The sequence below is a fragment of the Rhinoraja longicauda genome, chromosome 3 (genome assembly GCF_053455715.1).
Source record: "Rhinoraja longicauda isolate Sanriku21f chromosome 3, sRhiLon1.1, whole genome shotgun sequence".
Lineage (NCBI taxonomy): Eukaryota > Metazoa > Chordata > Chondrichthyes > Rajiformes > Arhynchobatidae > Rhinoraja > Rhinoraja longicauda.
The window spans coordinates 15,085,084-15,102,226 of NC_135955.1; the positions used below are offsets into that span (position 1 = coordinate 15,085,084).

The following is a 17,143-nucleotide window of genomic DNA, read 5'->3' on the forward strand; positions in this document are numbered from 1 at the left end:
TGGGTTCAAGGTGAAAGGGAAAAGATTTAATAGGAATCTGAGGCGTAACTTGGTGGCGGGTGTATGGTACAAGCTGCCAGAGGCGATAGTTGAGGCTGGGACTATCCCCACGTTTAAAAAACAGTTAGACAGGTACATGGATAGGACAAGTTTGGAGGGATATGGACCAAACGCAGGCAGGTTGGGACGAGTGTAGCTGGGACATGTTGGCCGGTGTAGGCAAGTTGTGCCGAAGGCCCTGTTTCAACACTATTCACAAAATGTTGGAGTAACTCAGCAGGTCAAGCAGCATCTCAGGAGAGAAGGAATGTGTGACGTTTCGGGTCGAGACCCTTCTTCAGACTCTCTCTATCACTCTCTGACTCTTGAACTACTCAAAATTAAGCTAGTTTTCAAATTATGAGTTGGGTTTCAATCATGCAACTAACTTTCATGTGGTTTTGGGCTTTTCATACATTCCAGTGAAATAATTTCAGTTGCTTATATTATTAGCATTATGATCAAGGTTCCTTGAAAGTGGTGTCACTTGTGGTCAAAAAGGCTTTTGGCACATTGGCCTTCATCAGCCAGAGTATTGAGTATAGAAGTTGGGAGGTCCTGTGGCGGTTCTATAAGACATTGATAAGGCCACATTTAGATTATTATGTTCTGTTTTGGGCACCATACTGTAGGAAAGATGTTGTCCAGCTGGAAAGGGTGCAGAGAAGATTTATGAGGCTGTTGCCAGGAATCGAGGGCCTGAGATATAGGGAGGTTGGGCAGGCTAGGACTTTAGTCCTTGGAGTGCAGGAGGAAGAGAGAAGATCTTATGAAGGTGTACAGATTCCTGTAAAGGGCCTGTATAACTCTGACTATCAGTTACAATATAACTCTGCTAGACTGCTACTGATGTCACTGGAGAGATTATAAAAGAAATGGGTTTTGAAGGCTGTAGATAAGGAGCATAACTGGTGCAAGCTCACTTGCACTGTTTCCCCTGGTGCTCAATAGTGTTTGTCACGTGAAGACACGAGATTGCAGATGCTGGAATGTTGGGCAAACACGAACTGCTGGAGGGACTCAGCAGGTCGAGCATCACCTGTGGAGGCAAAGAGATGGTTGACATTTCGGGTGTGTTCCCGGACCTGCCGATCAAGCCTTCGGGTGAGCTCTGAGCCTTTTCGTTAGTTCCTGTCCGGGAGGAGGGGGGGGGTTTCCTGGTCCTGCCGACCGATGAGCCATCGGGCGGACGTCGTGGATGCAGCATCTTAGGACGGTCTCTGTCACGTGGCACTAGGTAAGGCTGGGATGCTGGGGAGATGGAACCAGGTGGCGGATGGAATATGAAAGGTAAGAAGAAGGCATTTCTTTCAAGAGGGCTTGTATACAAAAACAGGGATGTAATGTTGAGGCTCTAAGGCTGCATTTGGAATATTGTGAGCAATTTTGGGCACCATAACGGAGGAAGGATGTGCTGGCTCTGGAGAGGGTCGAGAGGAGGTTTACAAGAATGGTCCCAGGAACCTATGATGAGTGTTTGTCGGCACTGGGCCTGTACTCACTGGAGTTTAGAAGAATGAGGGGGGACCTCATGGAAGCAGAATAGTGAAAGGCTTGCATAGAGTGGATATGGAGAGGATGTTTCCACTAGTGGGAGAGTCTAGGACTAGAGGTCATAGCCTCAGAATTAAATGCGATTAGTTCCTACATTGTCACTTTTTGGAAGGAGATGAGGAGAAATTGCTTCAGTCAGAGGGTGGTGAATTTGTGGAATTCTTTGCCACAGAAGGCTGTGGAGGCCAAGTCAGTGGATAAATTTAAGGCAGAGATAGATAGATTCTTGATTAGTACAGGTGTCAGAGGTTATGGGGAGAAGGCAGAGATAGATCAGCCATGACTGAATGGTGGAGTAGAATTGATGGGCCGAGTGGCCTAATTCTGCTATTCCTTATGACCTTATCAATTGCCTTACATTTCCATTTAAATGTATAAATATCTGTACTCGTAATGTTCTAATTAAGAACTTTGGTTTTCTTCTGCTTTTAGTCCAAAACAGCGTTAAGATGAATTGATTGGTGAATGTCAATTATTAAGTACGGTCATAAATATTAATAATAGTAGAACAGGAGTGGAATTGCACAACCTAATTGTGCTATAATCTGGTACTGGAAAACCTTGTAAAGCGCTTTAAAATAAAATTTTATCAGTGGTTGGCGCTCTATTTTAGGATTCGGTCTGGGAATTCAACTCAAACAGAACAAAAAAATAGTAAGTGTAAAGTACCAGTAAGTCTTGATTTTAAAAATACCAACAGGCGGCATGAATTTTGTTTCAGGTTGTGCAAGTCCACCTGGGGTCACTGTTCCATATATTATCGAGTCCATCCTTCAGGTTTAAACTACAGGCAACTCTATATGCAGCTAGATGAAGGCAGCCTTACCTTCAATGCTAATCCTCACGAGGTAATTAAATGTTCAATGACCATTATACTAAATGCAATGTAAAGTCTGGCATTCTTTATGCAAACCAGGTGTTTTACTTAAGTGGAAATAAACTCTAATAGAAGTGTGTCATCTGCTAATTTGCAAAAGCAGGATGTGATGGTCCAAAAGGTGAGTGATGTGATTTTTTTTCCACACATACCCAAGGCCTTATTAAGTACCAGAAATGTTGCCTGCCATCCTGTGGTGGTGGGAGGTAGTTAGGGGATGGTGATGGATAGTGATAGAATCCCTGAATCAGGTTGGCACAGCAACACAACTACTGGAGCTGCTGTCTCACAACTCGAGTAACCTAGGTTCAATCCTGACCTCTGGTTCTGTCTGAGTGGAGCTTGTCCATTCTCCTTTGTGATCACGTGGGCCTTCTCTGGGTGTGCCAGTTTTCCGTCACATTTACAAGATGTACAGATTGGTAGATTAACTCGCCATTGTAAGTTGCCCCTTGCAAATTTGCCATTGTAAATTGCCCATTGCAAAGTGTGTGGGGGAAAATGGATGGGAATGTGAGGGGAATAAACTGGAATTATTGTAACTGAGTGCTTGATGGTCAATGCAGACTCTGAAAAGAGTCCTATAGCACAGAAACAGGAACAGAAGGGCCTGCTTCTGTGTGTAGGACTCTGATTCAGGAGGTGGGAGAGATACCCGATCTTTGAGGTGGTTTCCAATCCATGGTTACCGGAGTTTTGTATGGAGCGGATTCCTTCCGATTCGGGATTGCCTGGAGAGGTCACTTCTCATTTTTCATGCTCCTTGTAGCAATATTTTGAAGCTGCTTTTCTTTGTTGGTCCCTTGTTATTCAAAAGTTCTCTCCCTGCTCCCAATTGGCAGAAGGTACAGAAACTTAAAAGCAGATACTACCATACTCAGGAACAGCTTCTTCTGCTCTGTTATCAGGTTTCTGAATGCTCCTTCCATAAGCCATGGTACTGTCCGATTCACCTGTACCCAATTGCAGACATTCAACATTGTCTGTGGAACTGGTGCACTACAATACTGAGAAATATATTCTGTACTCTATCTTCCCCTTTGATCTAACTATTGCACTTGAATTTGAAAATTAAATTTATGTACAGCATTATCTGATCTGTTTGGATAGCACGCAACATAGAGTTTTTCACAGAACCTCGGTTTTGTTTATTCGTGTCATCCCACAACTGTTTGCCAATAGCGACCAAATTTTAGTGCCACTGAGCCTCAGTGCATGTGACAATAATAAACCTAAGCCTAAATATTGGCCATTCTTTCTTTTTGAATTTGAAATCCACCAAGGTGGCCACAGTGGAACGTCCATTTATGTAATGAATTAAAAATACTGAAATTTCCCATTTTAATTAGAAGCTTGAGGTTTACCACAATGTATTGTGAATGAGGTGGATTTTTTTAAAACTTTCATTTTTGCTGATTATGTTAGGACATGGCAGGAGTGATTTGGCACTGAAAATGGAACTGATCTAATGAATCTAAAAGATCAGTCTGAAGAAGGATCTCCACCCAAAACATCACCTATTCCTTCTCTCCAGAGATGCTGCCTGTCCCGCTGAGTTACTCTAGCATTTTGTGTCTATCTTTGATTAAATAGAATATCAGTTTTCAGTATTGTTCAATGTATAGTTGTCCTAATCTTACCCTTGGTATTCTGAATGCCATCTAAGCGAATGTAGTAGATGTAGACCATGAACAGTAAATGTAATAAAGGCAGTTTGGCTTCATTATATAACTTTTTTTTTAATGGCTAGAGTTGATTTACTATGTGATCAGAATAGTATCTAGAATTAAGAGATAGGCTACAATCAGAAATTGCATTAATCAATGCAGCTGTGCCAAGAATGCAATAATTTTAATTTCATCTTTATTTTGGGTTCAGTTTAATTTTTTTACTTTAACAAAAGTCCACCTTTGCTCAAAGAGCAATTCCACTCTAGTCCAGTGAACTGGAAATTATAAACCGTTTTCTCTCGCCATGGGCTGATGCCACCTATTATATCTCAAGGACATTTTGTGAATGCAGCCAAATGGTATTTTAATGGAAAGAATTTACATTTACAGTGTGGTTTCTAGTCGGCGTTGTCCAGCTTTGATAGAGCTGTTAAGCATCTCGCGTGCCCAACTCGCGTGTCTGCCTGCGTTTGGCCCACAATCTTCTAAATCTTTCCTATCCACGTACCTGTCCAATTGTCTTTTAAATGTTGTTATAATACCTCATCTGGCAGCCTGTTGCATTTTCCCACCAGCCTTTGTGTGAAGAAGTTGCCCCTCGGGTTTCTATTAAATCCCCCCCTCGCCTGAAACCTATGTCCTCTGGTCTTGATTCCTCTACTCTGGGTAAATGGGTGCATTCACCCTATCTATTCCCCTCATGATCTTACACACCCCTATAATATCACCCCTCATTCTCCTGCGCTCAAGAAATAAAATCCAAGCCTGCTCAACCTCTCCCTTTAGCTCAGGCTCTTGAGTCCTGGTAACATCCTTGTAAATCTTCTCTGCACCCTTTCCATCTTAACAACATCTTTCCTACGACAGGATGATCAAAACTGAACACAATACTCCAAACGTGACCTCACCAATGCCTTGTGCAACTGTAACATAACATCCCAGTATTCTGATGAAGGCCAATGTGCCGAAAACCTTCTTGACCACCCTATCTACCTGTGACGCCACTTTCAAGAAATTATGTACCGGCACTGCTAAATCCCTCTGCTCCACAACACTCCGCAGACCCCTGCCATTTACAGTGAAAGTCCTGCTCCCAAAATGCAACACCTCACACTTATCTCCTTTAAACTCCATTAACAATTTTCTCACTCCACCCATCCAACTGATCAAGCTCCTGCCGCAATTTTTGATTCCCATTTTCACTATCTTTTTTTAAGTATATTTTTCCACTAACCAGTAGGCTTGGGAAAGGCTTTGCAGTTGTCAAAATGGTATGCTTCTTTACATGCTTGTGATAATAATAGCAGGTCACTTGGAAGTGTTTTAGTTCTCACCCCGGATGTGGATTTGACCTAATCTGATTTCCTTCCATTCTGAGCCACAGAACAAAAGTTTTCAAAAAAACAAAACGTTCCCAGTTATTAGCGGTCCACGATGAATTTCCAGTGAAGCAAATAAATATTCATCAAACATGAGTAGGAAGGAACTGCAGATGCTAATTTTTTTACCATAGACACAGAATGAAGGAGTAATTCAGCGGGTCAGGCTGCATCTCTGGAGAAAAAGAATGGGTGACATTTCTGGTCAGAACGTCTAAAGAAGTGTTCCGACCTGAAATGTCACCTATTCCTTTTCTCCAGAGATGCTGCCTGACCCACTGAGTTACTCCAGCATTTTGTGTCTATTTTCATCAAACATGACATGCATTGTGTTTTTCGTTTTCTGTTACCATCCACAAAAAATATTTCTTACATTACAACATTGACGTGTTATCCTATGATCTGGAATATCCATCGCCTTAAACCTATCACCAGAGGTTGTGTTAGCAATGCCATAAGCGGATGTTAACAAATAATAGCTTAAGACTAAGTTAGAACATTTTCTATTTCTGTAGTAGTTCTCACATTTCATGCTCCAGAAAGTATTTGGCCACTTTCATCTATTGTTTCAGTTTGTGTTATGGTAGTATTGTGAATGAGAAGGTTCCTCTTGGGGGTCATTGAAAGATGAACATCTAATTTTCAAACTTCTGCTAATGTTTATCAAGAGTTGCCATGTTTGAATGCTAATACATGCAGGTTGTGTCAGGGCCTGATTTGGCAACTCGAACGTCCAGGAATGAAGGAGATCACAGAGGGTGGTAGACACTGCCCATTCCATCACGGGTTCTGACCTCCCCATCATTGAAGCGATCTATAGGAGGCGCTACCTCAAAAAGAGGCAGTTATCATCAAAGACCCACATCACCCTGGCCACACTTAATTCACTCTTGCCACTGAAAAGTCTGATACAGAGACATGAGGTTCAAGAATAACTTCTTTCCAACAACCATCAAGCTCCTGAACACTGCACAACACTAACCTCAACCACGAACTTCTATGGACTGTATTTGGCTGCACTAAGGACGCTGGGTTTTTGTGCACTAGTATTGTGGTTATTCATTTATTGAATTTTTGTTTATATTATCATTGCTTATTGCGTTTATGGGCCTGTTACGCTGCAGCAAATAAGAATTTCATTGTTCCATTGTTGGTACATATGACAATTAAACACTCGACTCTTGTGACGAATTTCAGTTCTGTGCTCCAATGAGGCACGAGTGTGCAAATTTACAGAGACCACCTATCGCCATCTGGTCTTGGGCAATAACTGTATCTGGAAAACCAATTTTACCACGATCACAGAATGTTTATTAATTTTATCATGTTAAGTGAAATATATTACTAGTTTCATGTTTAAAATGCATATTACAGATTCTATTTCCTTATAGGGAATAGGCTACCTTTTTCGCAGAGGCATACTGGACAATGTCCAAAAGGAAATTGCAAAGTTTATTTTCTACACAAGAACACTAAATTGGAAGAAACTTCGAATTTATTTAGATGACAGGTAACATTCTTGTACACGTGTCTGAACCCCAAACCAGACAGTATTCTGAGTTAATGTGGGTAAGGGGCTATATTTGACCAGACTCTGACCTGCGTTCCAGTCATGCACCAATGCAGTTGACTGTTGTCCTTGAGGAAGACCAAAAAGTACCTCAGCTACGTCAAACTGCAATTCAAAAAGCTGGCCCATCATCATATTCTTTGGGATTCCCAGGATAGATGAGAAATGGTGCATCTCGAGAATGATTTATAACATAGAGTAATGAAGCGAATCCCTGTTGAGAGAAATGAGTGTGTGGGAAATCTTAAACATTTCATCCATCGCAGGAAGTGGCTGAGAGATGTTATAAATCTGATAACCTGTACTCTTTACAGAGTGGGAAAAATCTGGGTTATTAAGGAGCTGATTTCCATAGTGGGTTTGGGCACAATATCTGATGCACCACAACAATCTGAATCAAACTTGAGGCACTCGCATGCATGTAATCTGTAAACTTGCTCAGCTGATCACTGAAATCGATCTTTGTCATCTCTATTGTGTTCTTTCCAACGTTTCCCTGCTTCTCGGATTAGAGAGCAATTTCCCTAATGAAAGAGCAATTTCCCAAATGATAGGAATGGAATAGTATTTCTTTTAAAAGCCCTGACAAATAAATACAATCTATGAGACTGACCTTTAAAAACTTTTTTTTTAATACTTATCCACTAGACTGTCAATCTTATTTTCCAGTTGATTATAGGTTGAAGAAGCCTATCACAAATTGTCATCATATTTTTGGTCTGGATAATTTGTGGCTGTTTCATGTGAAAATTCACATAGGCTAAGTTACTTAAATTATTTACAGATATAATTAATGTATTTACTTCCTACCTGACAATTTCTATTTTTTAAACCCTGCATGTTCTCCATTTTGCTTGGATACATGTTTTCCGATCTATTATCTCTCACGTGACATTACTCCTCTGTAAGCCTCACCGGTGGATGGGAATGAGCTTCTGGTCCATGGGGGCTAAACAGTGAACTTGACTCCACTTGCTTGACGTGCGTATGCTACATGCATTTCATTACCCATTCACGTAAACTGCCTGCAGGGGTTGTTGAATGCCGATGGGAATCGCAAACCCTGGTTGATTTTCAATCTGGCACACTGAGGCATTGTTGCTGTCTCAATGTCAAGGATTGAACCTGGAATCTTCCTCGTCTGCAGGGCTTGGGCCCACTGGGTAAATTTGTTGAGAGTCTGGGCATGTTTAGATAACCTTTCCATCCATGGATGTAAAGCAGACTCTGAGAAATGACTTGTTTCTAGTTTTTGAGTTGCAGCTCTTATTCTGCAATGCTGAAATGCTAATTAAAGTAATAAAGATTATTTTTAGCTAGATTGAAAAGCAATAGGGCCCAGGAGAGAAAACAGTAAGCTGAAGACCCTTTCTACTTAAAAATAAAATTTATTAACTTAAAGCTATTTACCATCATTATTGAGTGCCGGTTCTACCCACAACTTGTGCAGTTTGACTCATTTTTGTAAACATTTCCAAGTTACGGTCATCATTTTCACCCTGTTCTGTGTCCCCTGTGACTGTCCTGCCAATTAATATCACTGCTGGTCAGTTTACCTCAGTGCCACTTTCCTATACTAGCCCTATTCCTCTTGATTCTCTTAATCTCCAAAAATCTATCCATTTCTGTTTTGAATATATTTCTGACTGAGCCTTCACAGCACTCCTGTATAGAAAATGCCAATGATTTACTGTCCCATGGGTGAAAGTTTTTTTTTTTTTTTTGTGGTCTGGAATGAGTGACATCTTCAGGCTGGTGATTTTCCCCTTGAATCTAGAACTTCTAACCAGTGAAATGCCATCCCTGCATCTTCTCTCTTAAGTCCCGTAAGAACTTTGTACCTGTTGGAGAGATCACTTTTCATTCCTCTGAACTTCAAGGGATTGGTCCATTCTGAATAATCCCTCCTAATAAAACCAATATCCTACCCCACCGTTCTTCACACATTCAAAGAATCAAAATTGATGGAAGTTCTCTCAAATGCTATCCACAGATGAAAATGTATTCCTGGCCAGTGGCCTCTTTTAAAACTAACTTCATGTACCACCTGCTAGGGAAGACCAGTATCTTCAACTGCCTTTAAATTTTAAATCGAGGCATTAAGGATCATTATTGATCTGATCCTTTTATAATTTTGTTGAGATATCTTCAGTCTTCGTCAGAGTCATATGGCATGGAGATGGGCCTTTTGGCACAACTCGTCCATGCTGACCACAATGCCTCATCTTGAATCCTCTTAGAGCAAGACCAAACTACAATTTTCCATCCTGATTGCTGTTCCAACACTAATTCTTAATATGTCATGTGCTAGAAGCCCTAGGTCCCACCAACCACCAGAGGAACATACAAGCTCCTGGGTCTCAATTGTTTTGGGAACAGCATTAACCGATGGAAGAAAAAGAGGGTATTTTTTATCTCGCTTTTAACATTTTATTTTACAGAATTCAAATTAACATTTATAGTACACACATTTGGGTGGCACAGCGGTAGAGTTGCTGCCTTACGGTGCCAGAGACCCGGGTTCGATCCTGACAACGGGTGCTGTCTGTACTGAGTTTGTACATTCTCCCTGTGACCGCATGGGTCTTCACTGGGTGCTCTGGTTTTCTCCCACACTCCAAAGAAGTACAGGCTTGTAGGTTAATTGGCTTCGGTGAAAATTTCCCTCGTTTGTAGAATAGTGTTAGTGTACGGGATTATCGTTGGTCGGCGCGGACTTGGTTGGCCGGACGGCCTGTTCCTGCGCTGTATCTCGAGTCTAAAATAAAAGTCTAAAGAGATTACAGTGGAAGCTGAAATGTAAATAAATTTATTTTAAAAATAAAAGCGTGCAGGCTCTGTGATGTGGCTTGGCTTCCCCTTAGTCCCTTGTTCATGTCTTACTTCAGCATTAATTCTGCACATGCTTAGGATCTTTCTTCTCCTCCAGCTTTCATTGACTCTCTACTTCCTCTAAATTTCACACTGAGCATCCATATTGTTAACTCAGCCAGTGTGCTTTGTGGTTCTGATGCCCGTTATTGTCTGAGCTGAAAGTGGTAAATGCATAATTTTCTTTTGACTCAAAATGACACAGATTGTTATTTTACAGGATATTTCATTTACTGCTGCCAACTTTTTCTTTCTTTAGGAGGGATGTGCTAGATGAGCTTGTGACGCTACACAACTTCAGCAACCAATTCCTACCTAATGCACTTAGAGAGTTCTTTCGACACATTCACGCTCCCGAAGAGCGAGGAGAGTACCTGGAGACGCTAATCACCAAATTCTCGCAGCGATTCTGTTCTTGTAACCCAGCTGTGACCAGAGAACTTGGCCTGAGTCCAGGTAATAATCTCCTTTTGACCTTTTGCAGGTTATCTCAGCCTGTAGAGCTAGATTAGACTTTCCAAAGGCCAGGGCCAAAGAATTTCACTTGAATTCCTGCAGAGATTGTATAAACATGATCTCTTCAGTATGTTGCAGTTCCCGAGTGTGTTCAAAATTTGGCCCAGCAATTCATTAATGAAAGAAAAGAATACCCAAGAGTACTGGATGTAGTTAACATTTTGCAATCTCAGAAACAGTCAAAGTCATTTGTTTCTGCTGTATTAAAATATTAAAACCTTGTCTTTTACTTCACCTTCCGTTTCTCCAATGAGCATTTTTCCAGAACAAAGAGTGACTTAAGGTTTCTGACAATTTGATCAGTATTCACTGAAGTATTTATATGTAATAAGTGAAGTTTGATATTTTATGGTGTGCCATTAATTTTATATGTTGAACACAAACCTTATTGAATAACGGCAGACAGCTCAGACATTGTAATCTCACTCTAACCCTGCAATTCAATACTGACCAACCAGTTCTCCATGCCCAAGTTATGTTGCATTCTACACACTACCATTCAGGAACACACTCAGCATGAATGCTGTACTAGGAACTCGCCCAAATGAAGAGGACTCGTCCCTGCAGATAAATATTAAATTATTTGTCGTTGAAGGGATCTGCGAAGCATTTGCAATGTGCACGCAACATTCAAAAACCCCTGAAGAAAATGTTCTTCAATGGTTTTGAAAGTGTTCAACAGTCGTATCCCTCGCAAATAATGAGTTTACATGTTACTTGGCTTTTTACGTCTGGAACAGTTACCATTTATATGGTAATGTACAACCAGCATTCATTTGCATCAGTTTCAGTTCTGGTAGTGGTGCTATTTGGCCAAAATATTGCAGGAGTTCTCAATCAACCAAGATGACTTGTAAGTAACTAATTCAATTTGTGACAATACTCTTACAATAGCTGGGCTGTAATTTTAAAAAAATGGTGATTAGAGTAACTAGATGTCTTCCATCAAAGTAAACTTGAATGATGTTTCAATCCTGCACAGAGCTATATTTGGAGATATTTTGTCGTCTTATTTGGAGCATAAACACCATTGTACACTGTTTGAGCCATAATTGTTAAAGTATTCATAAAAATAGTGCAGATTTTAAAGCTCCCTAAATATGTTGCTTTTAATTTAATTTAACATTTCCTGAATTGCAACACTTCAAACCATGGCCTTGATGTGCCCTGTTAGTTGCACACCATTTTTTTAAAAAAAGGCAACAAAAATGGAATAAAGCTTTTTTAGCCAAGATTATGAATTGTGTCTAGCAATAGAATTCTTTTTATGGCATGATTGCCTGCCTTTCATCAGTCTAAGATGTTGTGCAGAGTCTTGCTATTGGCTGACATGAGCTGTTTTGTATCAGCAAACAGTCCCACTTTTAGTCTATAGTAGAAGGCAGAAAAATGAGCGACTGAAGCATCATATAAGACATCTGATCTGACCACACAGCTGTTGATCTGCTTTGATGTCCCAGGATTGATCAGGTCCCGACCCAAAACGTTACTTATCCTTTTCCTCCACAGACACTGCCTGACCCGCAGAGTTACTCCAGTACTTTGTGTTTTGCTCACAATTCCAGCATCTGCAGTTCCTTGTAGTTCCATTAGAACCTCCAATGCCTTTTGTCAGGTTTGCTCTTTCCCCTGGAAATTTCCATTTTAATTTTGATTGACATTGATGACAAGGAGAATTGTTCTCTATTTTCTTCTGTTACTCATTTCTTGATTCCATGGCTCACAACTTAGTTTAGTTTATTGTCACGAGGTAGTGAAAAGCTTTTGGTACATGCTATCCAGTCAATGGAAAGGAGTACATGATTACAATCGAGCCATTCACAGTACAAATGCACAACAAAGGGAATAATGTTTAGTGCAAGTTACAGTCCAATTAAAGACAGTCTGAGGGTCTCCAATGAAGTCTGAGGGTCTTGGTATTATTCAGGGCTTGAATGATGATATGTTGCTTCAACTTGGCCCTTATGCCAGCATTTCAGACCACTTCTGTATTTCTTTATGCCTACTTTTGAAGTATTTTTCATGTATTTAACATGAAAGAAAAGAAATAAGGTAATGAAAGCTTGGATTTTTGAAGGGTCTGAAAATGTCTCAATGCACTTCATTTAATGAAGTGCTGCAAGTGTGGTGACTGTTAGGTAGGAAGTCCCCACACTGAGTTGCATTTTGAGTTACTCCAATTTTTTTTTCTTTCCTTTTTAAGAGTGCCTCAGAGACCAAAGATTTGTTTTTTTGTGATTAAAATGGTAGTGGACAAATTGGCTATCTTTTTTGAAATGGTTCAGCCAATGAGTACTTATCTATGTTCTATAGTTACAAATTTCAGAAGACATAGAAACATAGAAAATAGGTGCAGGAGTAGGCCATTTGGCCCTTCGAGCCATTCAATATGATCATGGCTGATCATCCAAAATCAGTACACCAGTTCTGGCTTTTTCCCCATATCCCTTGATTCCTTTAGCCCTAAGAGCTAAATCTAACTCTCTCAGACCTTCAATAAGGTGCCACACATGAGATTATTATAGATTTGCCTGCACTAATAATAACACATGAATAAATCCCAGGTCTAATTACTTAATTGGCTTGCTACATCACTATTTCTCCTGATGAGTGGCACTTCTTAAAGCACAAATTTCCCATGGAAAAACATTTCCCATGACGATTTCCACTTTGCAGGGTTAAATCATTGTATACCAATCACCATGGCATTTTCATGGAGCAGATGAAATTTCTTTCAGCGTTGTTCCGTTCTGTGGGGCTTGTCCTTTCTGGAGGAGACCACTTGTCACTGCATGCTGGGAATTTCTTATGATGGACCTGCCAAGTCCTTTGTCGCACAAGACCTTCCCCCTGGCATGCATTTCATTGGAAAGTAATTGCATATTAGCGTGGACACAAAGAATTGTAGATTTTGGTTAACAAAAGAAGACCCAAAGAGCTGCAGTATTTCAGGGGTCAGGCAGGATCTCTGGTGCCTGACTCGCTAAGTTACTCCAGCACTTTGTGTCTTTATTTTACTTCTCCAGAGGTGCAGCCTGACCTGCTGTGTTCCTCCAGCTCTTTGTGTCTTTTCTTTGGCACATGTGTGTGGATGTGGGAGCTATCTCCCTTTACACTGCAATCTTTGTTTCATCCCTGACAACCAAAGTGCATTGATACTGTGGTCATTTGCCCTCCGGCCCAACAGCTACTCCTATTTCTAAATAAATCTAAGTTCATAAGTCACAGGAGCAGAATTAGGCCATTTGGCCCATCAAGTCAACTCACTATTCAATCATGGCTGATCAGTCTTTCCCACTCCAACCCCATTCTCCTGCTTCTCCCATAACGCTTGACACCCTCAATAATCAAGTATCTATGAATCTCTGCCTTAAAAATACCCAATGACTCGGCTTCCACGGCTGTCTGTGGCAAAGAATTCCACAGATAAATCATTCTAGTGATTAAACATACAAGAAAACATTCTAGTTGAAGGAGAATTCTTATGAAACTCAGCAACCAAAAATGATTGCTAACAAGTGGTTCTTCTACATAATGTGGTCAGTCGTATCTAGGACAACGTCTCTTAAATTAATGCAAGGTTTTGTTCTTTCTTTTTGTACAGATGCTGTTTATGTACTTTGCTATTCTCTGATCCTGCTTTCCATCGACTTGAATAGTCCACACGTGAAGAACAAGATGTCCAAGCGGGAATTTATCCGGAATACAAGGCGTGCTGCCCACAATATTAGTGAGGATTTTGTAGGACATCTATATGACAATATCTACCTAGTTGGTCATGTGGCTGCCTAAAATGAAAAGCGCTATTTGCAAAGTTAACAGAACAGCTAAACCTATGAAATTGCACAGTGACATATGTTGTCCTCTTCAAATGAGGATTATTTTAGTGCTGGTCATTGTAAGCTTTTGTGTACAATCGGAACCTTTGTTTCCATCTTGCCATTGTTAGCACTTTAGTAACTGAATACCTGTTTATATTGTTATATATTTTATATTGTTTGGTTATCATGAGTTGCACACAGTTGTGCCAATGGTCTGATGCACCAGTTTGGGAAAAGGATTAATTCAAAACTGTCATAAAAGTGCAAGGACTATACAGCATTAGAAGTTGGTAACAGGGTTTACAAATTAAGTGGGACAATGACATGACCCCTCTTCCCCCCCTAACCTTTTTCCCCTCTTTTTTAATGCATGTGATGTGTGTAAATATTGCAGAATAAGAGAGATTTATAATCATAACTATTTTGTGAAATATTTTAACTAAAAGAATTTTCTCTGTATGAAGGGTTTGTATTTTTCCTTTGTCAGCTTTCATTCTGTAGAGGTGACATAAAAAAATAGAGCATTTTCTAATGTGATCTCTGGCATTTGATATGGTTGCACTGATACTTTATCAAAAAGTGCTAAAGGTAGTAGTTCGGGCAACATCTGTAATTGGATAAACAAAGTTAGTGTGTCAGGTTGATGGTCTGTTGCCAAGATTTTTTTAAGTTAGTCCTATTCTAGTTTTACAACAGAGATCTATTTTCATAGTTGGCATTCACTGGTGAAAGAATATAACTTTGAAGCTATTAATCAAGTCTGTTGGTTTAAAAGATACACTTTGGATGTTTGTTCTATTTAAAACAAAGCAAATCTTTGTTTTTTAAATTTATTTCTTTTTTCATAGGAAGTTGTCTTGAAGTATGTGGTATATTAGGAAATAGCAAAAATTAAATACAACCAATCTCCTGTTGTGGTACTTAAACTAGTTGTTATTTATATTCTGGTTGTTGTAAGGGGGAGAAAAAAAAACTTGGTTGTTTATGAAGTATTTTCAACCTCCAATTTTGATGCAGTTTTACCATGAAGGGTGTAATATTTGGCACTTGGTACGCTAATGTTAACATTAAATTTGGACTTATTTTAACAAGGGAAAAATTAGGAGAATGTAAAAACGAGGAACTGGAGATGCGAGTTTACAAAAACGACACTGCTAGAGTAACTCTGTGGGTCGGACAAAATCTCGGGAGAATGTGGATAGGTGAAGTTTCGAGTTGGAATCCTTCGTCAGACTGATTGTAGTGGTGGGGGGATGAGAGATGAGAGGAAAGCTGAAAGAGAGTGATGGGTGAATACAGGTGAGGAGGGGGTGGGGGGGTTGTTGGGTGGACAGATGATTGAATGAAGGCCAGAGATTAAAAGACTAAAGGTGTGAGATAAGGGTAGAAATGGTTGTGAATTGTGAAGCCAGAGGAAAGAATGGGGGAGTGGAGAAATGGGTGGCAATTTAGGTGGAGCACAGGCAAGAGTGGAGGTAAACGTGTGTAAGGTGGAGGGTTGTAATTGTAATTAGCTAGGTACCTAATATTGGAAAATGTAATTTTCATTCTGTTGGGTTGTAAACTTCCCAAGGGAAATACGAAGTGCTGTTTCACCAGTTTGCGTGTGGCCTCTGCCAATGGAAGAGGCTCTGGACAGAAGATTCAGTATGGGAATGGGAAGAGGATCTAAAATGGTTAGAAATCCATCCCACCCATTTCCTCCATCACAACACCAGTTACATCTTCGCATCCCCGCCCCTTTCCGCCTTCCACTGAGGCTGCCCCTCCACAATTCCTTGGTTCACTCAACCCTTTCCACCCAAACCAGCCCCATCTTGGGTACTTTCCACTGCAACAGCAGGAGAGGTAACGCCAGTCCTTGCACCTTCTCCCTCGCATCCATCCACAGACTCCAGCAGTCCTTCCAAGTGCGAAAGTTTCACGTGCACCTTCCTCTAACCTCGACTGCATTTGGTGTTCCCGATGTGGTCTGTACATTGGCGACACTAAGCGTAGACTTGGCGACCGTTTCACCGATCAAATGTACTCGGTCCATCAAGGCCGACTGGATCTCCGGTTGCTAACCACTTTACTCCCTCTTCCAATTCCCATACTGACCTTTCTTGACCTGGGCCTCCTTCATTGCCAGAGTAAGGCCACGTGCAAACAGGAAGAACTACGCCTCGTATTCCACAAGGGTACCTTACAAACCAATGGTATGAGGGTTGAACATTCCAATTTTGGGTAACTTACCAAAGGTAACCCAACCCTTCTCATGGTCCTCCCTCCCCCCTCCCCCCTCCCCTTCCTCAGTGACCCAGCTGGACGAACCCATTTCTGACCTGTCTTTCTCTTCCACCTATATTCCTTCCTCTGGCTGTACAATTCACAACTCTTCCATCCTTATCACACACCTCTAGTCTTTTCATCTCGGGCCTTTGTCCAACAACCTGCCTCTCCAAAACCCCCCCACCTGTATCCACCTAATACTTGCTAGACTTTGGACTTTCCCTCCTCCCAGCTTTTCTTTCTTCACCCTCCATCCCCCCCCCCCCCCCCCCTTCCACTACCACAATCAGTCTCAAGAAGAGTACCAACCCAAAATATCACCTTTCCATGTTTTCCAGAGATACTGCCTGACCCGCTGAGTTACTCCATCACTTTGGGGTTTTTTTTAAAGAAAAATTAGCTTGTGTTTCTATGACTGGCGGGGTATTTAATCCAAAACTTGCACTTGAATGTTGTCTGAAGGTTAGTTAAAGTTGTGAGTATGTTCTTTGCAGTCAGCCCTGGCACTTAAAATAATAGCCACATAACTAGATCTCCTGAAAGAGGCTTTCATTCATTGACACTGTTTCTACGTA

General features: G+C 40.8%; 1 protein-coding gene across 5 annotated transcripts in view; it reads left to right on the top strand.

The window, feature by feature from the left end:
* fbxo8 (F-box protein 8) overlaps window positions 1-17,143 on the top strand; it is a 66,295-nt gene that overhangs the window by 43,388 nt on the left and 5,764 nt on the right. For 4 of the 5 annotated variants that reach the window (XM_078432128.1, XM_078432127.1, XM_078432126.1 and 1 more), the window contains exons 3-6: window positions 2,315-2,441; window positions 6,911-7,029; window positions 10,220-10,416; window positions 14,081-14,206. In XM_078432128.1, the coding sequence (XP_078288254.1) occupies window positions 2,315-2,441; window positions 6,911-7,029; window positions 10,220-10,416; window positions 14,081-14,206 (569 nt within the window). Of the gene's footprint in view, window positions 1-2,314; window positions 2,442-6,910; window positions 7,030-10,219; window positions 10,417-14,080; window positions 14,785-17,143 lie in introns of those variants that run through there. The other variant, XM_078432124.1, reaches the window with a different exon arrangement.